Source organism: Oncorhynchus kisutch, linkage group LG7 (assembly GCF_002021735.2).
Source record: "Oncorhynchus kisutch isolate 150728-3 linkage group LG7, Okis_V2, whole genome shotgun sequence".
NCBI lineage: Eukaryota > Metazoa > Chordata > Actinopteri > Salmoniformes > Salmonidae > Oncorhynchus > Oncorhynchus kisutch.
In genome coordinates this window covers 48,854,752-48,879,460 of record NC_034180.2, presented here as the reverse complement: position 1 = coordinate 48,879,460, position 24,709 = coordinate 48,854,752, and the positions used below count along the sequence as shown (strand labels likewise).

The window sequence follows — 24,709 nt, the reverse complement described above, 5'->3', positions numbered from 1 at the left end:
TCCTGGAGTAAGGATGGTCACAGATTATCCATTAAATTAACCTGATACTCTAGTGGCCACTAACAATGAAAATAAATGTCTTCAAAAAATGCAAGGCAGTCAGGAGGAGCAGCAAAATCAGGTGGGATTATTCTAGCCAATTGCCATTTTAAGCATGACAACGATTTCTACCATATTGTGCAGACTCTGCCTCCAGCAACAGGTCTTCCAGTTTGTCCACATTCTGCTGCCTCAAAGCAAATGTTCGCTCCAACCTCTCTGTGGGGCCAATCGTGCCTACATGAGCCCTGTCTTCTGGTGTCCTGAAAATAGATTATGTGATGAGCTGTTTCATGATGGAAATACTCTATAATTTGTAATATACCAACATTATATGTTGTTCAGTAATATGTAAAAGGTGATATAGTTGACAATATATATTGTGTGTAGAAAAAAACTTATTTTTCATTGGTTCTGCAACAATTGGATTGTTTGCTCACAAAATGTCTTGATCAGTCTGAGCTGCATATCAGGACACAGGGGCCATAGCTGTGGGAAGTTGGGGTACTGCAGCACCCCCTGATAATTCTTTTTTTTTTAAAGAATCATAAAAGTAGTGCACTGGTCCTTTGCTAGTCCTGTACTAGCAGACCGATATAGCAGACTGTAGCAAGGGCAAAAATGTTCTGCCCGCAACCAAAAAATTCTCAACACCAAACAAATACCTCTAAAATAGTTTTGCTAATAAGTAAAAAGAAGTCCAAATTTATTGGAGTCGTGCAAAGAACTAGAGTTAACATTTATTGTAAAAAGCCTCTGCATTTAGTGGCACAATATATAAACAAAACATTTTAAACACATTTTAAAATAGCAGTGGGGATTGAATCACAGAACGTAATTGACAACTATACAGTGTATGTATAACTTTTGACAATGTTACAGCATTTCATGTCCTGTTTTAAAACGTAATAATCCAAACAGGATGTATTCATTAGTACAAACGATAGCTAAACATTTTGCAAGGAAAACTAGCATTTCTTATTAGATAAAGTCAGGTAGGTCCCTCCCCTTTTCGGCCTGCTTGGAGTCTAGTGAAGAGAACCATGGTGAATCTGCAGCTCAGTCATCATCCATAAAATAATAATCCTCTTCTTCTCCACTTTCCCCTGAATGGTCCTCCTTGTCAGGGAACATTTCCCACACCACAAAAGAATCATTCTCCGCTGAAACACAAGTAAAACATTATTGAGTGAATAAAGTTTCCAAATTCTCAAGTTATGCAAGTATAAAAATACATCAAGACAAAATCTTAATTCAAAAGAACACTTACCGGTATTGCATCTCTTCAAAACACGTTTGGCTGATGGAGTTGGCATGTACTAGATGGAAAATGCAGAAAAACATTGAATAAAATTCTGTCTGTCTGTATATTATATATAAGTGGAGACTGCGCAGGGGAGGACGGCTCATAATAACAGCTAGAACGGAGCGAATTGAACAGAAACCATGTGTTTGATATCATTCAAATCATTCCGCTCCAGCCATCACCACGAGCCCGTCCTTCCCATTTAAGGTGCCACTAACCTCCTGTGGTATATACATCCTGTTTAACAATAAGAACTCTATTGGCATATTCTTATGACTGAATGACTTTAAAAAGGTCTCCTCTCCCGACTCACATTTTCCCCAGAGCAATACACTAGACAGTTGTTCCCGTCATCCTTGAGACGAGTTCATTTTCACAATGGCCCCAGAAATACAGTGTGTCTGTGTGTATATATGTGTATATATGTGTGTATATGGCCCTTCTTTGGTCAATAAGCTCCTCAGAAATATTCCTTACAAAACAGCCTACCTTTGAAGCAGCCCCCAATTTGTGCAGCTTCGCTTGGCCTTTTTTCATTCTTTTTTGAAGTTGGTAGATATACCGGTCATCGTTGTCTCTGAAAAAATTTGATGAAAAGTTTCTGATTTTACAAATGGTGAGAAAACCAACAATCATTCATTTATTTACTGGTTGTATCACCTCTCTTGTAATAACAGGCTACTATGAGTGACTAATTTAGAAACAAAAACATGTCAATGAGTATGTTTACATGCACACTAATAATTCAACATTAACTGATTATGGTAGAAGACCTTGTATGGGAAAAGTAATGTAAACACCTTATTCTACTCATCTTAAAATTGGCGAAAAGTCCAAATCGAGGTGAGCATGCGCAGATTAAAACATCTGTTTTTCTGATCAATCTATCAAACTATTAGGACATGTAAACAGCTTAAATCGGCGTTCCAGCAGTGGATTTGATCAGCACTGAGTGTTCAAAACATCAATAACACCTTCCTAATATTGAGTTGCGCGCACCCCCCCAAATTCATCAGGGCATGGACTCTACAAGGATCCTGGCCCATGTTGACTACAATGCTTCCCACAGCCATCCAAAGTTGGCTAGATGTCCTTGGGGTGGTGGACCATTCTTGATACACATGGGGAAACTGTTGAGCGTGAAAAACCCAGCAGCGTTGCCGTTCTTGACACAAACCGGTGCACCTGGCACCTACTACGATACATCGTTCAAAAGCACATTTTTTTCTCCTCCCCCCCATTCACTCTGAATGGCACACATACACAATCCATGTCTCAGTTGTCTCAAGGCTTAAACCTTCTTTAACATGTTTCCTCCCCTTCATCTACACTGATTGAAGTGGATTTAACAAGTGACATCAATAAGGAATCATTGTTTTCAGCGAGTCAGTCTCATGGAAAGAGCAGGTGTTTCTAATGTTTTGTACACTCCGTGTTTATGCGCAAGTGAAGTGAGTTCGGAAAAACAAAGTACGCATCTTAGAAATAGTTTTCACATAAACGTAAAGAATCAAATAGGCTTCGCAAAAATAACATGGTCACTGTGGTTTTCTGCATTTATCAAAAGTCCCATCAGGTAGCCTGATTTCAGATGTGTCGAACCCACTACCCTGGCATTGCAAGGGCCATGCTCTACCAGATGAGCACCACCGTGTCCCCACTGTGTTCCCCGAGCCCATCAGGCCAGGGTCACCATGCTATACCAACTGAGCGTTTACCTGTTCACAGAGCCCATCATGCCGGGGGTGATGTGGAGACACTGAGGAGTTTTCACTGATGGGAATCTTGATGAGCTGGGGGTTTGTGGGTCATGCTCAGAGTCCATGAACACATCTTCTTTCCCATTGGGAGACACTGTGGGCAACTAATTCACAAGAGGGCACATTCAGTTCTGGCACTCCATTTCTGACTGCTACAAGACTTCTTTTAAGCTGTCGGCTGTCTTGAAATATCAATTTGGTACACAAGCAATCTATCAGCTGCTGTTAAATATACATTTTGCACATGAAAGCAACATGACAATCTCTCTACACTACCAGTAAAAGGTTTTATAACACCTACTTGCTCAAGGGTTTTTCTTTATTTTGACTATTTTCTACATTGTAGAATAATAGAGAAGACATCAAAACTATGAAATAACACATAGGGAATCATGTAGTAACCCAAAAAATGCATTAAACAAATCAAAATATATTTGAGATTCTTCAAAGTAGCCACCCTTTGCCTTGATGACAGCTTTGCAGACTCTTAGCATTCTCTCAACCAGCTTCATGTGGAATGCTTTTCCAACAGTCTTGAAGGAGTTCCCACATATGCAGAGCACTTGTTGGCTGCTTCATGTAGTAACCCCAAAAAAGTGTTAAACAAATCAAAATATATATTATATTTGAGAATTAAATAGCCACCCTTTGCCTTGACAGCTTTGCACACTTGACATTCTCTCAACCAGCTTCATGAGGTAGTTACCTGGAATGCATTTAAATTAACAGGTGTGCCTTGTAAAAATTCAATTTGTGGAATTTCATTCCTTCTTAATGTGTTGGAGCCAATCAGTTGTGTTGTGACATGGTAGGGGTGGTATACAAAAGATATCCCTATTTGGTAAAAGACCAAGTCCATATTAAATCGCAAGAACAGCTCAAATAAGCAAAGAGAAACGGCAGTTGATCATTACTTTAGTAAAATAACTTTGAACATTTCTTCAAATGTAGTCTCAAAAACCATCAAGCGCAATGATGAAACTGGCTCTCATGAGGACTGCCACAGGAATGGAAGACCCAGAGTTACCTCTGCTGCAGAGGATACGTTCATTAGAGTTACCAGCCTCAGAAATTGCAGCCCAAATAAATCCTTCAGAGTTCAAGTAACAGACACATCTCATGCTCAGAGGAGACTGCGTGAATCAGGCCTTCGTGGTTGAATTGCTGCCAAGAAACCACTACTAAAGGACACCAATAAGAAAAGACTTGCTTGTGCCAAGAAACATGAGCAATGTACATTAGACCAGTGGAAATTTGTCCTTTGGTCTGATGAGTCCAAATTGGAGATTTTTGGTTCCAACCACCGTGTCTTTGTGACACGCGGTACGGATGATCTCCGCATGTGTATTTCCCACCGTATAGCATGGAGGAGGTGGTGTTATGGTGTGGGAGTGCTTTGCGGGTGACACGGATTTATTTAGAATGCAACGCAGACTGAACCAGCATGGCTACCACAGCGATACGCCATCCCATCTGGTTTGGGCTTAGTGGGACTATAATTAGTTTATCAACAAGACAATGACCCAACACACCTCCAGGCGGTGCAAGGGCTATTTTACCAAAAATGAGAGTGATGGAGTACTGCATCAGATGACCAAGCCTCCACAATCCCCCGACTGAGATGGTTTGGGATGAGTCGGACTGCAGAGTGAAGGAAAAGCAGCCAACAAGTGCTCAGCATATGTGGGAACTCCTTCAAGACTGTTGGAAAAGCATTCCAGGTGAAGCTGGTTGAGAGAATGTCAAGAGTGTGCAGAGCGGTCATCAAGGCAAAGGCTATTTGAATCTCAAATATATGTTTTATTTGTTTAATACTTTTTTGGGTTACTACATGTGTTATTTCATAGTTTTGATGTCTTCACTATTATTCTACAATGTGTGCAGAGACTTCTTTGAATTTTGCTGAATGTATTCTTTGACCTCCAGCACCACATTATGTGCATATAAGCAATATTTTCCAAAAGAACTTTAAAAAAACTAAACATTGCTGAGTGGTTGAAATGGTGCACCCCAGGCGGAAACACACCTTCACCCGCTTGTTCTGCATGGGCGAGCTGTTGAAGATGTCATCGTGGTCGTCTTTGGGCATGTGGTCCAGGAGGTTTCGCACCTGCTGCTTCCGCTTCAGCGTGCCCTTCCTTGCAGTTATCCGGGGTGGTTCCACCACTACAGTTCAAATATAATATATGACATTGTCACAGCGGGGACTGTGAAGCAACAAACATAGGCACATGCATACAAACACAAAATAACATAAGCACTATACACAGATTTTGTGTTGTAGATAAGTGGTAGTAGAATAGGGGCCTGAAAACACACACACTTAATGTTGTCGTAAAATCTGTTGTGAATGTATTCTAATGTTTTAAAATGGTATAACTGCCCTAATTATGCAGGACCCCAGGAAGAGTGGTAAATACAAATACATAGATTCTCTGTAAATCTTATTAAATGGACAGATTGTATAGATTGTGATTTAACATTTAAAAGTAAATATGTAAATTACAGAAGCTAAGCAGGGACTGTCTTGGTTAGAGCTTGGATGGGAAACCTACACGAATACATCAAGATGCCTTGATGGATTTATTAAGGATAAAAATGCTAGACAAGGTAACTTACATGGCTCCTTCTTCTGCAGAACGTCTCTTTTCTTGGTGGCCTTGGAAGGTGCCAAGAAAGTGGGGGCCTGGGCATTGTACTGCTTCTGGCAGTCCTCAGCTGAATGGCTGCCCACCTCCATGGCAACGTTCACCCAGAAGTCAGAAGTGTGTTTAGGAAGTGACGTCACAGCCCTGAAAGCCAAACGTACACACAGGAATTTGACATACACTCCTGTTTCTGTATAAACAAGGCACATTTTTTTATATACATTTCCCCCTTTTTCTCTTCAATTTCGTGGTATCCAATTGTTTAGTAGCTACTATCTTGTCTCATCGCTACAACTCCCGTACGGGCTCAGGAGAGACGAAGGTTGAAAGTCATGTGTCCTCCGATACACAACCCAACCAAGCTGCTTCTTATCACAGCGCCATCCAACCCGGAAGCCAGCCGCACCAATGTGTCGGAGGAAACACTGTGCACCTGGCAACCTTGGTTAGCGCGCACTGCGCCCGGCCCGTCACAGGAGTCGCTGGTGCGCGATGAGACAAGGATATCCCTACCGGCCAAGCCCTCCCTAACCCGGACGACGTTAGACCAATTGTGCGTCGCCCCACGGACCTCCCGGTCACGACAGAGCCTGGGCGCGAACCCAGAGTCTCTGGTGGCACAGCTGCAGTACAGCGCCCTTAACCACTGCGCCACCCGGGAGGCCCTACGTTGCACGTATGCTAGCTAATTTGAAACTTTTCTTCAACATTGTACATTATATAAGGAGACTATTGTTTAACCAGAGTTGAGTAAACCGAGTGATGACATACTTTCTCGTCTACTATATTATAGTCATTTGGCTGCTCACTGCCATTTGTTTGTACATAATACCACTATGAAGACAACTGTAGCAAACTTACTCATGTAGTTTCAACAGTTCTGCCTCTGTCCACTCATCTCCATTTTCTTCCTTTTCTCTCTGCTGAACCCTGAGGAACTTGCTGCCTTTTCCTCTCAGTGTCAGTGGACTGTCCCTTTTACTCAATTTCTTCTTACAGTCGTCCTGGGAAGTCGACGAACCACCCGATGCTGTCTGAGAATCTTCCAGAACCCTTCCACGTGTTATCGTACCCCGTGACTTTATGGGTCCCGTTTTGACTGCCTTGGGCTTTTTCTTCTGTGTGAAGTCGTCATCAGACTGGGACTCTCTGTCAGTACTGTGACGAACGTACTGAACGTTCCTATTCCGTGTCAGCCTCAGTGGGTAGGTCGTTGTGGGCGCAGGTTTCCCCGTATCTTTCACAATGTCATCCAGGAGTTTCGCTGGGAGCATCTGACGACGGACCCTCTTCTTTGGCAAATCAAGCACTCTCGGAGGGTCTACTTTTTCTGAATGATTGACTTGTTTCACTGGTAACAGCTCTGAGGATGTATTGGCTTTGTCCGAGTCATCGCTGTGCTGTTTGTTAGCACCCCGGAGATAGCGACGTGGAGGGGATTGTGGGGCATGGTCTGCATACGCGGCAGGCGCCGTTGCACTCCAAGATCTTTGGCCGGTCTTCCTGGGCCGACCCTGGAGCTTGGGAGAGAGGATCACTTCAGACTTGGACCCCTGAGATGCTGGGCTGACCCTCTTGGGCCTGCCCGGACCCTTGGTGGAGGGGTTCTCAGGCTTAGACCACTGAGAGTTTGGACTTGCTTCATTGGGTTTTCCTCGGTACCTGTGAGAGGGGTTCTCCAAAGACATGGACCTGTGAGGCTCTCGGCTGGCGTTCTTGGGCCTTTTGGGGACCCTGGAAAGGACGTTGTCTTCAGCCTTACACCACCGAGACTTGGGGGCCCTGTGAGGTGACTTATCCTCTGGCTTTGACCTCGATGGCCGGTGATAAGTCTTCACCTTTCTCAGAGGCATAGTCTCCTCTTCACTAGTGTCACCTCGCAGCCGCTCTGTAGAACACAACATAACACTGTCAAATACAATGTAGTCCCCATCTTTGTTGCAGCTGGAATATGAGGATAAATGCATTCCAAGGCTTATGTATATATATATATTTTTAAACATACCTTCCGCTGGAGGTAAGAAAACCTTGGCCGGTTTTGGTGGTCCGTCTAACAGTACTCTGGCTACAGGTGTGCTGACTTGCTGAGAAAGTAGGGAAATAGCATAGCAATGAATTATTTTACCTTCATTTTACAAGGTAAGTTGACTGAGAACACATTCTCATGTAAAGCAACGACATGGGGAATAGTTACAGGGGAGAGGGGAGATTAATGAGCCAATTGGAAGCTGGGGATGATTACGTAACCGTGATGGTATGAGAGCCAGATTGGGAATTTAGCCAGAACACCGGGGTTAACACCCCTACTCTTACGATAAGTGCCAGGACACCAGTTTAACGTACCATCCGAAAGATGGCACCCTACACAGGGCAATGTCCCCAATCACTGCCCTGGGGCATTGGGATATTTGTTTTTAGACCAGAGGAAAGAGTGCCTCCTACTGGCCCTCATCCAGGAACCGACCAGGACCAACCCTGCTTAGATTCAGAGGCAATCAGCAGTGGGATGCAGTGTGTCCCAAACCTCTGATTACACCCAGCCGTTCCACGTGTTGAATGTAACTCCACAACTAGAGCACCTGATTCAACTAATGAAGGGGCTTGGTGATTAGTGGACTCAGATGTGTTAGAACAATATATAGAATAGGTAGAATGGCTGGGGAGATACGGTGCTCTACTACAACAGAAGACTAATTGAAGCAGAGGTCCATGGAACTGCTTACAGAGTAAAGCATAGACGAATCGTCATAACCCCCATGAATGGTGACGTTCATGTCGGAATCCAAGAGGACTCTGGCCCCTTTCCAGTACTCCAGAGGAGGTTTGATAAGGCGGCCACTCCGGGAAACATTAGCACTGTTCACTGCACTGGTGGCACAGCAACGAGCAGCTGCAGAACAAGGAAGATTAAACATAAACAGGAAGATTAAACAAACAGGAAGAAAGTCTCTACAGAGAAATAGCAATGAATCGAATCTTGATGAAAACAACAGACATGTAACTGCCAGTATAAATACAGTGAGCATTTGTGATGCCAACTTTTGGACTCACATCTCTTAGTGGCATTGGGCTTTTGGGATGTGTTGTCCTGCGTCTTGGTAGAGAGGTGGTTTTGGTTCCGGGGTGTTATCAGGCCCTTGCTCCCCTTTTTACCTTCTGAACTGCATTTGAAGACGCAACAGAAAGACTGGATGTTAACTGATATGACTACAGTGTTCAACCTGAGTAGCCCAAAGGGAGAAGATTTTCTTTTCAAATAAAATGGAGAACAAGCTATGAAAGAAAAATAAGGAGCTTTCAAATGAAATGAAATGTATGTCACATGCGCGGAATACAATAGGTGTAGACCTTCCCGTGAAATGCTTCCTTACAAGTTCTTAAACAATGTAGAGGTTTTTTTTAAGTATGAAAAATGTGTTAAATTAAATAAACTAAAAGGAAAAATAGTAACACAATAAAATAACAAGGCTATATACAAGGGGTACCAGTACCGAGTCAATGTGCGGCGGTTAGTCGAGGTAATATGTACATGTAGGTCGAGGTAAAATGACTATGCATAGTAGCAGCAGAGTATGAAAAGTGTGAAGGAATGTGAATGTGTGTTTTGTGTGTGTCCATGTGTGTTGGAGTATCAGTGAGTGTGTGGTTAGAATCCAGTGTGTACATTGAGCCTGTGCAACAAAAAATAATAATAATAATGGGGTCGATGTAAATAGTCTGGGTGGTCATTTGATTAACTGTTCAGCAGTCTTATGGCTTAGGGGTAGAAGCTGTTCAGGAGCCTGTTGGTCCCAGACTTGACGCTCTGGCACCGCTTGCCGTGCGGAAGCAGAGAGAACAGTCTATGACTTGGATGGCTGGAATTTGATCATTTTGCAGAGCAATTGCCATACCAGGCTGTGATGCAACGAGTCAGGATGTTCGATGGTGCAGCTGTAGAACCTTTTGAGAATCTGAGGTCCCATGACAAATCTTTTCAGCCTCCTGAGGGGAAATAGGCATTGCCGTGCCCTCTTCATGACTGTTGGTGTGTTTGGACCATGATAGGGCCTCAGTGATGTGGACACCAAGGAACTTGAAGCTCCCGTGGTAAGGGTAGGCAACAACACATCACAACGGTCCTCCGTTTCCTGTAGTCCATGATCAGCTCCTTTGTCTTGCTAATATTGAAGGGGGGGGGGTTGTTGTCCTGGCGTCTCTGACCTCCACCCTATAGGCTGTCTCATTGCCGTTGGTGATCAGGCCTACCACCGTAATGTCTGCAAACTTAATGATGGTGAGAGTCGTGCGTGGCTGTGCAGTCGTGGGTGAACAGGGAGTACAGGAAGGGACTGAGCACGCACCCCTGGATGGTGGATGTGTTGTTACCTACCCTTACCACCTGGGGGCGGCCCGTCAGAAAGTACAGGGTCCAGTTGCAGAGGGAGGTGTTTAGTCCCAGGGTCCAAAGCTTAGAGATGAGCTTTGAGGGAACTATGGTGTTGAACACTGAGCTGTAGTCAATGAACATCATTCTCACATAGGTGTTCCTTTTGTCCAGGTGTGTACAATAGAGATTGCATCATCTGTGGATCTTTTGGTGCGGTATCTGAATTTGAGTGGGTCCATGGTCTCTGGGATGGTGTTGAGGTGAGCCATGACAAGTCTTTCAAAGCATTTCATGGCTACAGATGTGAGTGCCACGGGGCGATAGTGATTTAGACAGGTTACCTTGGCATTCCTGGGCACAGGAACTATGGTTGTCTGCTTGAAACAATAAGGTTTTAAAGACTGGCTCAGGGAGAGCTTGAAAATGGTCAGCGCATGTTCAGAGTACACATCCTGGTAATCTGTCTGGTCCTGGGATTTGTGAATGTTGACCTATTTAAAGGTCTTACTCACAGTTTTGGTGCAGGTACAGCTGACTAGCGCAAAAATAATAGTGGATACAGTTGAAAACAATATAAGTAACTTACTGACCCCCCCCCCCCCATCATTAGCCATTTGTATAAAGTCTCTCAGAGGAGGAGTGTTCTAGGATCAATTTTACATTTCGGTCACAGGGGGACCAGATCCTAGATCGGCACTCCTCCTCTGAGACGCTTGATACAAACGGTTCGGACCACAGTGACACAACGTACCCTTTCGGCTCTGACAATAAGAGCTCAAGGTATTTCTTCCAATCCGTTGGAAAGCCAAAGAGAAACTTCTTCAACAGCCATTTTGGGAGTTCTGGTCAAGGAGAGGGGCACAAAAAACAAGAAAGCATTTATGCAGATTGACAGTTCTCATTTTCAGGGTAATGAAATCTTGTTTAAAGTATCTCTTTCTGAAACAGGCAATACAGAGCTGGGTACAATTAAAATGTCATCACCCAGAGAGAAACTAATATTATGGTTGAACTCAAATGTAGTGTTTGATGAAAGACCTGTATTTATGGAAAATATGTTTGAGAAGGATACTTAGTTTTTAAATGAAAATTGTAAATTGGAATGGTAGTGTCATGTCTTACATGGAGTTATTAGAAATGTTTGGGAAGGTCTGCTCAATCCAAGATAACAACCAATTGGTTATAGCACTACCCCCAAAATGGAGGTGGCAGTGGGAGGAGGCTGGGAACTGGCCTGTCTGCCCAATATAAAGGATCAAAACTGTCTGAGGAATAAAAAATTACATAAATAGAAAGTATACCAGTTTCCTTTGAGGCCCAGGATGTTAACAGCTGCTCCACACTGAATATACTGATTCCATGGCACAGTGTGTACAGTGCCTAAAGAAAGTATTCACACTCCTAGACTTCTTCAAAAGAGGTAAAAAGTAGGAGCAAAACAAACATGGCTAACAATGTAATGATCTAATAAACTGGTTCAAACAGGAGTCAGTGTCAGTCTGTCCTCACAATTCACTACAACGCTCTGCTGCGTAGCCTAGACGAACACCTTCCAAAAAATCTGTGCATAATGGGAATTCTCTTGGGATCCTGGAGACCATGGGTACAGTTGATGTCGGAAGTTTGCATACACTTAGGATGGAGTCATTAAAACTCGTTATTCGACCACTCAACACAATTCTTGTTAACAAACTATAGTTTTGGCAAGTGGGTTAGGACATCGACTTCGTTGCATGACAAGTAATTTTTCAAACAATTGTTTACAGACAGATTATTTCACCTGTATCACAATTCCAGTGGGTGTGAAGTTTACACACACTAAGTTGACTGTGCCTTTACACAGCTTGTAAAATTCCAGAAAACTATGTAATTGCTTTAAAAGCTTCTGATAGGCTAATTGACATCATTTGAGTCAATTGGAGGTGTACCTGTGGATATATTTCAAGGCCTAGCTTCAAACTCAGTGCCTCTTTGCATGACATCATGGGAATATCAAAAGAAATCAGCCAAGAGCCCAGGAAAAAAATTGGAGACCTCCACAAGTCTGGTTCATCCCTGGGAGCAATTTCCAAACACCTGACGGTGCCACGTTCATCTGTACAAACAATAGTACACAAGTATAAACACCATGGGACCATGCAGCCATCATACCGCTCAGGAAGGAGACGTGTTCTGTCTCCTAGAGATGAACATACTTTGGTGCTAAAAGTGCAAATCAATCCCAGAACAACAGCAAAGGACCTTGTGAAGATGCTGGAGGAAACAGGTACAAAAGTATCTATACCCACAGTAAAATGAGTCCAATATCGACATAACCCTGAAAGGCCACTCAGCAAGGAAGAAGCCACTGCTCCAAAACGGCCATACTACGGTTTGCAACTGCACATGGGGACAAATATCATACTTTTTGGAGAAATGTCCTCTGGTCTGATGAAACAAAAATAGAACTGTTTGGCCATAATGACCATCGATATGTTTGGAGGAAAAGGGGGGGGCCTGCAAGCCGAAGAACACCATCCCAACCGTGAAGCATGGGGGTGGCAGCATCATGTTGTGGGGGTGCTTTGCTGCAGGAGGGACAGGTGCACTTCACAAAATAGATGGCATCATGAGGGAGGAAAATTATGTGGATATATTGAAGCAACATCAGTCAGGAAGTTAAAGCTTGGTTGCAAATGGTTTTTCCAAGTGGACAATGACCCCAAGCATATTTCCAAACTTGTGGCAAAATGGCTTAAGGAAAACAAAGTCAAGGTATTGGAGTGGCCATCACAAAGCCCTGACCTCAATCCTATAGAAAATTTGTGGGAAGAACTTAAAAAGTGTGTGTGACCAAGGAGGCCTACAAACCTGACTCAGTTACACCAGCTCTGTCAGGAGGAATGGGCCAAAATTCACCCAACTTATTGTGGAAGGCTACCCAAAATATTTGACCCAAGTTTAAATTGTTTAAGGCAATGCTACCAATTAGTAATTGAGTGTATGTAAACTTCTGACCCACTGGGAATGTGATTGAAGAAATAAAACCTGAAACAAATCATTTTCTCTACTATTATTCTGACATTTCACATTCTTTAAATAAAGTGGTGATCCTAACTGACGTAAGACAGGGAAATTTTACTAGGATTAAATGTCAGGAATTGTGAAAAACTGAGTTTAAATGTATTTGGCTAAGGTGTATGTAAACTTCTGACTTTAACTGTGTGTGTCCCATGACAAACTGCTCTCCAAATTCACTACAACACCGCTATTTTCAGCACAATATAAACATATAGCGACCCACTCGATTGAGTACCTTAACCTGTAGGCTAATCGAACAGTTACAGTGGTCAAGAGAAAGTACCTATCCAACCGCTGCAGGAGGAATGAACAATGAAGCAAGGGTTTTACACAAGTGACTGTGGGACAAGGCAACTCAAGGACCACTCCTGCATGTGCAAACCCGCTAATCTGAGGCGCTGTTTGAATATATTCATGGGTGGATTCTCCCTTTCCTGAAATAGTCATTGGTCTAAATATAAGCCTATTAGATAAATTACAGGCTATAAAGAAATAAATCACTGATCTGACATAACCTGGTTGGTAGCCAAGACTAATATCTCCTTTCACTATCCATCTATCGGTGATGTCTTCAAGGACGCATATCCCAAAACAGGGGCATTGTCTCCGTTCTAGGCTATTTGTCTCTGCTATAACACTAATTTAGGCTACCACTGATAGTGGCTAGACCAATTGGCTGTCATTTTGCATTTCATGATTATAACCCAACTCAGGTGGGGCTTTACCCAAACCCCTGCCCCGTGGGTATGGAAAGTGCATGACAGGGGTTTGGGGGCAGCCCTTGAGCCCCAAGGCAACGCACCAATCCTTCTCTACACAATCCGTGACCTACATTAACAAGATATTAAATCACAGGCCTAGAACACTGCTTCATTGGAGGTGGAGCCTATATAAAAACACCATGCCACTACGCACACATTTATAAGTTAACCTTTCGTTGTCCTAGCAGTTACTCTCTCAAATACACTATGCACAGTGTTGGCATATGCAGGGGATTGAGGATAACATTGTAGCGAATTCGAAGGGCACATAACAGGGACTGATACCCTTAACTCCATGTCCCTTTGCAGTCTGACAACGCACCATGGCCGTTAGAATGGTATTGCTTTGGGGATACAGTGTGTGTGTGACACCTGTTTGAACAAGTGTATTCGACCCCACCAACCACATACATACAAAACCAACCTGTCTCTACCTCATCCGTGTGGTTCCTCATCCTGAAAATAATCTGTGGCACAACCTCTTCCAGGTCCTAATAGTCCTACCTCTAATAATGTGGTTCTTTTGTGCTAGAAGAGAAAGTAAAGCCAATTCTAAAGTATAGTTTCACCAGGTCATCTAACTGCAGGCATTTCAAATGGTGCCAGGGAGGCATACAGTTAACCAAATACCCTACTTTAATCTTGAAATATAACTCTTGACTTTATTCTAAAAATGTTGATCTATGGCAAGACTTAAAAATGGCTGTCTAGCAATGGTCAACAACCAACTGGACAGAGCTTGAAGAATTTGGAAAAATAAAATATTGTACAATCCAGATGTGTAAAGCTCTTACAGACGTACCCAAAAAGCTGTAATCGTTGCCAAAAGTGTGTAGATGAGTGAGATTTGTTTTTATTTAGTCCATTTTGAATTAAGACTAATGCAACAACGGGCTCCCAGGTGGCACAGCGATCTAAGACACTGCATCTCAGTGCTAGAGGCATCACTACAGTCCCTGGTTCGATTCCAGGCTGAATCACATCTGGCCGTGATTGGGAGTCCCATAGGGCGGCGCATAATTGGCCCAGCGTCGTCCATCATTGTAAATAAGAATTTGTTCTTAACTGACTTGCCTAGTTAAATAAAGATTATTTAAAACAAAACATTTGGTTAAAGTCAAGGGGGTATGAATACTGTATCTGCTGATATATAAAACGACACAAGATTTCACACTATGCTTTTCAGCTCAAATACAAACATCACAGCTTTTGTTGTGAGGATACAGAATCAATAGAGCATTTGTTCTGGTATTGCCCTCAGGTAGCCTGTTTCTGCTCAGGTTCAGGAATGGCTGAAAAAGCATTACATGAATATAAAAATGAACCCTCGAAATAGCATTGATGGGAGATTTGGGGAGACTGGTCAGTAAATCGATAATATATTAATACTCTTAGCAAAAGTATTTATCTTCAATTCAGAATCAGTGGATTCTATTCGATTAGACAGATTCGAATTTGGGACTATGTATAAAAAGTGCTGTAATTTCAAAACAGTTCACCCGAGATGGACGAAAATGTACCTCAAATGAAAGCTGACAGTCTGCACTTTAACTTCTTAGTCATTGAATAATTTCAAATCCAAAGAGCTGGAGCACAGAGCCAAAACAACAACAGTGTCACTGTCCCAATACTTTGAGCTCACTGTATTGTCCCCCTCCGAAGCACCATCACTGCCCAAACAAACAAACTACCCACCTGATGTGCCAACCACAAGTAAAAGAGAGAGAGGAAAAAAAGAGGCAAGAACAACAAAATAACAATGTAAACAAAAGCCATCAAAGATAAATCTAATTAAAACAGCATGGCTAACTGTGTGTGCCACTATTTTTACATGTGTGTGTGTGAGCGCCTCCTTGGCACCAGCATATGGGGCACCGACACAAAATACCCCAAACAGGCATTGAATGTAACACCCTTCCTTTTTAGTGTCAGTTTTTTTTTTTTTTTCAATGTTTCTTTTTGATTGTCATTTTATCCCCCGGCTCAATCCCACCTATTACTTCTGGACACCATTTTAGGATTTCAATGCCTCATCTTTCAACTATGCTGGAACATTTCTGGGGATCTTTCATTTCAGCTCATGAAACATGGGAGCAACACTTTACATATTGTTTATATTTTTGTTCGGTATACAATAAAAGTGACTCCAAAATGACACAATATATTATTTACCCTTCATTTCTATTGGGCACAAAATAACATGAAACACAACCAAAACAAACAGCAAATGCATCCAACAGGTTTGTAGAGTCACAAGCTTGATGTAATTGCCTGATAGGAATATGGGACCAAATAGTAAACTTTTTACTACTTTAATACACATAAGTTAATTTGTCCCAATACTTTTGGTCTCCTAAAAAGTGGGAGACTATGTACAAAAATTGCTATAATTTCTAAACGGTTCATCCAATATGGATGAGAATACCCCAAAATGAAAGCGGAGCTTGCACTTTAACCTCATAGTCATTATCTCATTTCAAATCCAAAGTGCTGGAGTACAGAACCAAAACAAAAAAAAGTGTCACTGTCCCAATATTTCTGGAATCTCACTTTCCCAATATTCCAAAATGGCTGATTATTTCTGACTTACTAGTTCCGCTGAAATCCGGGGCCATCTTTCCCACCAGGATGTAAATGCTGCCAGAAGCAGTCTTCAGGTGTGTGGTTGAGATTCGCTTTGCGATGAGGTTGCTGTGCCAGGGCATCTTGTTATCCCTTGGTGGAAAGCAGAGGCAGACTAAGTAAGTGAATCAATGTTTGCTTTTACAAAAATAATGTGTTAGTGAACTTCATATGATTCCGAGAAACAAATTCTACTTACTCACGGACACCATCCACATAAAACCTGTCGTTCCTACTCTTCAAGAGCCAGTGTCTAAGGTGAATCCCTGTAACCTATCAAGCAATAGACATTAAATAGTTACAGTGGGGCAAAAAAGTATTTAGTCAGCCACCAATTGTGCAAGTTCTCCCAATTAAAAAGATGAGAGAGGCCTGTAATTGTCATCATAGGTACACTTCAACTATGACAGACAAAATGAGGGGAAAAAATCCAGAAAATCACATTGTAGGATTTTTTATGACTTTATTTGCAAATTATGGTGGAAAATAAGTATTTGGTCAATAACAAAAGTTTATGTCAATACTTTGTTATATACCCTTTGTTGGCAATGACAGAGGTCAAATGTTTTCTGTAAGTCTTCACAAGGTTTTCACACACTGTTGCTGGTATTTTGGCCCATTCCTCCATGCAGATCTCATCTAGAGCAGTGATGTTTTGGGGCTGTTGCTGGGCAACACGGACTTTCAACTCCCTACAAAGATTTTCTATGGGGTTGAGATCTGGAGACTGGCTAGGCCACTCCAGGACCTTGAAATGCTTCTTACGAATCCACTCCTTCGTTGCCCGGACGGTGATTTGGGATCATCAACAGTGTGTGAAAACCTTGTGAAGACTTACAGAAAACATTTGACCTCTGTCATTGCCAACAAAGGGTATATAACAAAGTATTGACATAAACTTTTGTTATTGACCAAATACTTATTTTCCACCATAATTTGCAAATAAATTCATTAAAAATCCTACAATGTGATTTTCTGGATTTTCCCCCTCATTTTGTCTGTCATAGTTTAAGTGCACCTATGATTAAAATTACAGGCCTCTCTCATCTTTTTAAGTGGGACAACTTGCACAATTGGTGGCTGACTAAATACTTTTTTCCCCCACTGTATATAAGTATACATCTATGGTTATTCAAGTCCTGATAGAAAACTTAAGTGCCATACAAGAAAACATTACCTCCCAGCAAAAATAGGAAGCTAAAAGCAATGAACTCAGAGGAAACAGCACCAGTCATCAGCCTACAAATCCAAAGGAAGCAGCATCATCAAGACCATCTACTTACATTGGATCCAGTGGACTCTGCTATGTGCTTGGCTCGGAATACAGCCTCCTGCTTCTTTGGGATGGAGATCTTCGGTGAGACCTGCAGGAGGGGGTCGTGCACCAGGTCTGGGAAGGGCCTGGGGGGAGGCTTGTCATGGTAAAACTCACACTGACCAAGGCCGGCATCTGGCCTCGACGGAATGCTGGTCTCTGATAGACCAGTGGGCACACTACTGGTCACGTTCACACTGGCGTCCTCTCCGGTGCCCACTGTGGGTTGTGCACGGGTCGACACGCTGCGCTCACATCCTGTAAAGAGAAAGCGGTTGATGGTTTGTTGAGTCGACATCACAGGTTGATAACAGTTCACGTATGGCGTTTGAGTCATTAGAATCAGAAGACCAGTCACTACTCTGCATTTCTAGCTGTCACCTTTCATGGGATCCTGCCGGCTGCTCTCTTGATAACCGTCTTGTTGGTCCCTTTTTCGTCTTCTCTCTTTCAGAAGAGCAAACGTATTTGCTCTAGAATCCAGACATGGCAGTCCATCCAAAACAACTTCGGACCCTGTGCAGAAAACAAAAACAAATAATTTTACTTCTCAAAGTCCTCAAAGTATTCTGACAACCGAGCAACCTTGACTGACACAATAATTGAGGATAATTGAAACAACTTACTGAAAACTGATTCATCGTGTACAATGTTGTGTGCCCCAAATTTAATTTCTCCATTGCAATCTTCCATTGACTTTAACCTTTTCACTGGTGTAGTTATGTTGGTTGTCTGGGAGGCACTTTTTAAGTCTTTGAGGGGTGTTGGTCGTTGGGTGTCATTTGAGCTGAGCAGAGTGTGCGGGTATGACAAAGCTTTCCTTTGGGACTTTGTTGAGAAAGCATCCAGAGCTGGGCCTTGCTTTTGTGCATTTATGTTCGTTGGCTTGACCGCACTACTACCCATGTCTTTCAACGGTGACTGTCGTTGAAGGTCTTGGGGGTGGACCATAAAGTGTGAATGTGTTAAACCCTGGCTTGGCGATTGAAAAGGTGAAAGGGTCAGAACCTCTGCATCATAAGTGAATTCATGGTCCTCGGTTTCCTTTTGTTCATAGTTCACCAAATGCTGATGTCGTTTTCTAGGCGAGCTCATTACTCCACCATGTTCTTCTTGGATTCGCTTTTCTCTCACGGGGTTAGGCGTTTTGGTCCTCTCGTTCTCAACCGGTATTATCTCTGCCTGTACTCTAGCTTTCATCCTCGCAAATACCTTGGCTGGACTTTCGAGTTCCCTGGATATCACCTCGCTTGTCCTAAAAGCCTTCAATGCAGGGAAAATAATTCGGTCTCTACCAACTGTGTCTTCTTCATGAAAATAAGTTGATTCTCTGTGTCTTGACGGGGTAAACATGTTTTTTCACGATCGATTTTTTACGATATGTAGAGGAATGTCAACTGGAGCCACTGAAGTAAACTAGCTAGCTATATGCAACCACGATCTGATCATTTAAAAATGTTCCATTGATTGCTGGTTTCTATGGGGGGAAACAGAAGATAATTATTTATTTGCTGGAATCTGGTTATACTAGGCTAGCTGGCTGCTATAGCTTACATCGTACTGTCGTTGAATTACGAGGTAGTAACAAAGTGACCAGCAGCTAGTTGACCCAGCAAGCTACTAACTAGCTAGCTAACGTTAGCTAAAAACTGAAAGCCTACGAATGGATAACCAGCTAACAACTTTAGCCAGCTTGCTGCTAAAATGACATATGCCGTTTCAAAAGTAAATTATTTGATTGGCGCTTACTCCGGATTTACTCAATATGTATTCTATATTACATACTATTTGTGAATGTATGCATTGATTATAAACTGTAAAATAGCTAACTAACGTTACTCACCGCAGAGAACCATAATTTGAACTTCCCTCGAATGTCGCGTGATTGGACGGCGCTTTCAAATGCGTCACTTCCGCAAACAACTTCCGTTCACTGAGATGGCCTTGGAACGTGCTGCCAAAAAGAAAAACAAAATGTGCGCATATAGTCGCATAATGTTGTGGGATGTTTACTGTTAAACGATTTTTCCCCCTGTGAATGCCTGCAGGATAGAAGAACAACATTGCAGTAATTGCTTAGATATGGCATTTCGTACGGTGGGAGCTGCACAACTACCATCGGAGGTATGGGTCCACGTGTTTGGATATCTATCAACAACAGACAAACTAAACATTAGATCATGCTGCAAATATTTCAAAAAAATGGTTGACCACTGGTCCCTTTGGAAAGGCAACACAGTGGTGCTTAAAAAGCTGTGTGCCTACACCTCGCAGTTCTGGACAACTCTTCGCCGCAGGAAAATCAGCTCAGTTGTTGTACAGAAGGCAAGTTTGAAAGAATGGAAACAGCTTGCCCTATCCCTCCCTTGGCTCACCACAATAGCCGTGGAGCATTGTTTCGACGTGAAAGCCTTTGAAATTCTCAAGCAATTTCATAATTTGAAGAGGCTGGCTATTCGCAGGTGTCGCTGTGGCCAGGGACTGTCTGATGCAATTGTGCCTCTGCAGCAAGTGACACATTTTAGTGTGTGTGAGATGCACTGTGCTCCAAGATCAGATATTGTTAGTGCTGTCTCAAAGCTCTCCCACCTGACGTCTCTACTCTATCACGAAGGCAATCATCCTATCCCAAGACAGATATTCCACCTAATGCTTAACCGCTTGCCACATCTGAAGCATCTGTCTTTGAAAATGGGAACACAACATGGCTCTCTCCCAGATGATTATTTTAATATTTATAAAACAAATGGCTTTCCAGGTGAGGCCCTTTACAACGCAAGACAACAGCTTTTGATTGTACAGTACCCAAGTTTCTTTTTTACTACTCATACAAAACATGGTTGAAACAGTGAATGATTAGCAAAGCGTAGCCTACCACATGGTTTTCACAAGCAGATTAGGCTACTCCATAGGCCTATGTTCTAGCTAGTGTGTGATGTCCATGTTGATATATAGTTATATGCCTGTACTAGCCTATATCATCATACATTTTAAGTTATTAAATTCAGCAATGACAAAATCTGTCTTTAGATGATCCACAGGTCGGCCAACCTGGCTTGACCAGTCTGGAGCTTCTTGACTACATGGACCCCACCTTACCTGAAGAGGCGCTGAAGTGCCTCCCCTCCCTGCAGAGTCTAGCTGTGGACTACAGAGACAGGGACGTGGATCCCAGCAGGTGCCACCTGAAAACATGGCTGAGGGAACTCCCTCAACTGGCAGTTCTCAACATTGCAAGTATGTGATTCGCCAGCTGCCAAACTAGCATTTTCCATGTCATGCACAGTTGGTGGGGTTACGAGGCAGCAAAATGGAGTCTGACAGTTTGTAGGGTTACGGGGCAGCACTATGGAGTCTGACAGTTGGTGGGGTTACGAGTCTTTACAGTTGGTGGGGTTACGAGTCTGACAGTTGGTGGGGTTACGGGTCAGCACTATGGAGTCTGTCAGTTTGTAGGGTTACGAGTCTTTACAGTTGGTGGGGTTACGAGTCTGACAGTTGGTGGGGTTACGGGTCAGCACTATGGAGTCTGTCAGTTTGTAGGGTTACGAGTCTGACAGTTTGTAGGGTTACGAGTCTGACAGTTGGTGGGGTTACGAGTCTGGCAGTTGGTGGGGTTACGAGTCTGGCAGTTGGTGGGGTTACGAGTCTGGCAGTTGGTGGGGTTACGAGTCTGGCAGTTGGTGGGGTTACGAGTCTGGCAGTTGGTGGGGTTACGAGTCTGGCAGTTGGTGGGGTTACGAGTCTGGCAGTTGGTGGGGTTACGAGTCTGGCAGTTGGTGGGGTTACGAGTCTGACAGTTGGTGGGGTTACGAGTCTGACAGTTGGTGGGGTTACGAGTCTGGCAGTTGGTGGGGTTACGAGTCTGGCAGTTGGTGGGGTTACGAGTCTGACAGTTGGTGGGGTTACGAGTCTGACAGTTGGTGGGGTACGGGGCAGCAGTATGGAGTCCTGACTGTCCTGTGGCTTCATTTGGAGATGTTTGACTGTCCTATGTTTTGTTTTCCAGAAGGCCATCCCGTCAGTGCTTATGCTCACTCCATTCCCAACACAGTGACCAGTTTAACTCTGCAGCGGGTGATGGTGGAGCAGAAGGACATGAAGGCTCTAGGGAAACAGGCTTCAGGCCTCTTGTATCTGCACTTTGATCCATGCAGCTATAACAGCAGCAGCAGCATCGGAGAGATCCCCAAACTATTCCCCCAGCTCATGACCCTTAAAATGCGGTGAGATATTAACATCTGACTTCTATGTTGTGGTACGAACCCAGATGTAGTAATAAGTTACTGGTGAGCTCCTAATTAAGTGTCTACATGTTAAGTGACTAATGTGCGCATTTTCCAAAGGTTTGACTCATTAATTTAAGCCAAGCAGATATTCTGACTCACTTTTCTATTCTACTCTTTCAGACACTACAATGTACCAGAGAAGGAGTTCTTGAGCCTCCAACAGTTGAAGCATTTGGAGCAGTTGGAGATCCTTGATGCACACAGTCCTAGTCCTCACCTTCTGCAGCTGATCCACAAGCTGCAGGTCCTGACCAACCACAGAACCCAAATCATCCATTCTCTGGGCCCGAGAGATCCCACAACCTGCTACTGTACTCACTACTAACATTATGACTAAAAGGAAGTGAACACTGGTAGACTGTAGCCCATGTTTTCAACAGCACATGTTTAACATGTGAAATTATACAAAACTGCTTGCTCAACATTTTAGGTACGTTTGCGATGCCAACTTGGCTGATGCAAAAAAAGGAAACAGCTGAAATTATGAGGACGTTTATTAAGTCAATACCTCTAAGGTCAGTACAGACTCTTTGTATAGAGCAAAACAACAAACAGTTCATAACACAGGAACAGCCATTTTATGCAATACTTTTTGTTTGAATCTGTTGTGTACCCTTGATTGGGTTAAACAGAATAAATGATCGTGCACAAAAACAACTTTTTTGATGAAAGAAAATACAATTGACAATACAATTAGCTTATCAGTTCTAAGATTGATTAAAGAAACATGTTACAGTTGAAATACTGAAAGCTCTCTTGTTGAACACAACTACTATTGAATTGATGTCGAGTCTCCAGTGATTGTGCACCTCATCCCGTCTTCTACTATGTTGCCTCAAGAGGGCAGTAAACACACATGGCAAAGATTTGGTCTGTCAATAACTTCCTGTTGCCTGTTGAAGCACATTGCATTGCTAACTTTGTGATGGTCCAGAGAGTTGCATTTCAAAAGCTGCAAACCCCTCCACATATCTCACCTGTGTTGAATTAAATTAGGAAGTGCCCTGGCAAGTGAAATGAAGGACAAATGTATGCACACTTCTCATTTGATACTTTTGTTGTCACCCACAGATGTGTAGTTTATCGGGTAGTTCACCCTCCCACAATGTGCCATTGTGATCAGAAGTTGGGATGTATTTACCTGTAGCGTGCACTCGTCATTCTGACTATTTGGTCATAAAGGACTGACACTCTATTAGAATGCAATGTGGCTCTCGGGCTGTTTAGAATCATCTGATAGCACAAATAGTGCATACATCTTTAGTATGTGTCTGTGATACCTGTAGGTATTCAGCCCATAACCTTGAATTGCGCCTACAATCTTGTCTGAAACGCGTAGTTCCACTCAGTTTGATAGAAGGAAACAAGCACCGTGCTGTTAAATGCATACTCAGAAGATGAACGCCCTCTTCAGATGGGCTTCTACTCTCTCCACGTCTTTGTTAAAAAAAAGTTCAAAGTTCATTGTAAAGGTTAGTTAGTTTCTGTTTCACAGGGGTTGAATGTAATGTGGCACAATCCCCTCTGAGTTTCACGGTTTATTGAAGCTCTGAAATATCTAGCATTCAGCAAGGTCAAACCATCCATCACACTGTGGGGTAGTCACCGAGACAAAATGTCTTCACAACATGAGGCACACGACAGAACAGAAATGACTTGTTGTTCAGATAAGCCCACACATCTGATTTATCAGTTCATTTTATTGGCCTTATTCTGCAATTTGTTTCACATTTTGAGCTCTTTAAAAGACAACATTAACACAGACATAAATATTTTCAACAAGGTCACAGATCATTTGCAGCACAAGCTGGAAAATCGGACAATATGGGCATCATTAATTAATACATTCTAAAATACGAAATGTATAGCTCAAATATAAGTGAAGAACTTGGCACAAACCATTTGTTCAATCATCTTCACAGCGTGGCAACTTCCTACTTATAGAAATCAACAATAGCACAATTCAAATCTGCAAATAGTTCCATTATTGGCAACAAAGGACTGCCCATCAACTAAATTAACTGCTAAATTTCTTCAGTCACTAAATATGTTCATCCCTCACAAGGATGTGCATATATGGGAGAAACCTTTATTTTATTTGTGAGGGTCATTCGTTTTTTTCTTCAAATCTTTTCATCCACTTTATTCTGGCCACCTGTGGTGTGGATGCATAGCTGGGTTTAACAATCCCAGAGGGAATATGTACACAATAACGTGGTGCTAAACCAAACTGGTGCCAAACCAAACACATACAGACTGCAAACAATCCCAGAATGACTGATTTCTAAAGCTTTAGATAAAATACAAATTGTTCTCCCATATATACACAAATAGAACGTGCTAGTATGTCATATTAATCTGTGGTGGATACTTCCCAATCAAACGTTAATGTTTTTACGTTAAAGTTTGTTCAAAGTGTTAACAGAAGTAGGCCTATGGAAAAAGAGACTTCTGGCCATTGTTGGGCGATTTACCAGTCAAGAGCATTAAAGTGGCAAAATGGCACTATTCCGTTAGGCAATTAATGATTCCTTTTGGAC

General features: G+C 42.7%; 2 protein-coding genes across 5 annotated transcripts; one reads left to right on the top strand and one right to left on the bottom strand.

The window, feature by feature from the left end:
* Positions 1-760: 760 nt before the first annotated feature.
* On the bottom strand, positions 761-20,102 carry mis18bp1 (MIS18 binding protein 1). 3 transcript variants are annotated; one of them, XM_020488382.2, is made up of 17 exons: positions 19,724-19,848; positions 18,507-19,357; positions 18,262-18,396; positions 17,849-18,138; positions 16,765-16,838; positions 16,534-16,658; positions 10,874-10,964; positions 8,805-8,914; positions 8,477-8,643; positions 7,759-7,837; positions 6,615-7,641; positions 5,725-5,897; positions 5,132-5,271; positions 3,064-3,209; positions 1,835-1,922; positions 1,310-1,358; positions 761-1,202 (listed from the first exon to the last, which is right to left on the bottom strand). In XM_020488382.2, exons 2-17 carry the CDS (start codon positions 19,231-19,233, stop codon positions 1,099-1,101), a joined length of 3,525 nt encoding a protein of 1,174 aa, XP_020343971.1. In that variant the 5' UTR covers positions 19,234-19,357; positions 19,724-19,848; the 3' UTR covers positions 761-1,098. The 3 variants fall into 3 exon arrangements, with proteins under 3 accessions (XP_020343971.1, XP_020343973.1, XP_020343972.1); XM_020488384.2 differs by lacking the exon at positions 18,507-19,357 and having other exon boundaries at positions 19,724-20,102; XM_020488383.2 differs by lacking the exon at positions 19,724-19,848 and having other exon boundaries at positions 18,507-19,706.
* Positions 19,730-23,035, top strand: im:7136021 (uncharacterized). 2 transcript variants are annotated; one of them, XM_020488380.2, is made up of 4 exons: positions 19,730-20,638; positions 20,911-21,117; positions 21,890-22,106; positions 22,290-23,035. In XM_020488380.2, the coding sequence occupies exons 1-4, from the start codon at positions 19,963-19,965 to the stop codon at positions 22,492-22,494; spliced, it is 1,305 nt and encodes a 434-aa protein (XP_020343969.1). In that variant the 5' UTR covers positions 19,730-19,962; the 3' UTR covers positions 22,495-23,035. The 2 variants fall into 2 exon arrangements, with proteins under 2 accessions (XP_020343969.1, XP_020343970.1); XM_020488381.2 differs by having other exon boundaries at positions 19,816-20,004.
* The last annotated feature ends 1,674 nt before the right edge of the window (positions 23,036-24,709 follow it).

Excerpts from the sequence above, each read along its gene's own strand:
- mis18bp1 (XM_020488382.2), bottom strand. The coding sequence starts at position 19,233 with ATGTTTACCCCGTCAAGACACAGAGAATCAACTTATTTTCATGAAGAA. Across the intron at positions 16,839-17,848 it reads CAGAGTCCACTGGATCCAAT|GTTACAGGGATTCACCTTAG; the intron begins GTAAGTAGATGG and ends ATTGCTTGATAG. Across the intron at positions 3,210-5,131 it reads TGCAGAACAAGCGGGTGAAG|TTGCCCACAGTGTCTCCCAA; the intron begins GTGTGTTTCCGC and ends CTTGTGAATTAG.
- im:7136021 (XM_020488380.2), top strand. The coding sequence starts at position 19,963 with ATGGCATTTCGTACGGTGGGAGCTGCACAACTACCATCGGAGGTATGG. Across the intron at positions 20,639-20,910 it reads TAAAACAAATGGCTTTCCAG|ATGATCCACAGGTCGGCCAA; the intron begins GTGAGGCCCTTT and ends ATCTGTCTTTAG. Across the intron at positions 21,118-21,889 it reads GGCAGTTCTCAACATTGCAA|AAGGCCATCCCGTCAGTGCT; the intron begins GTATGTGATTCG and ends TTTGTTTTCCAG.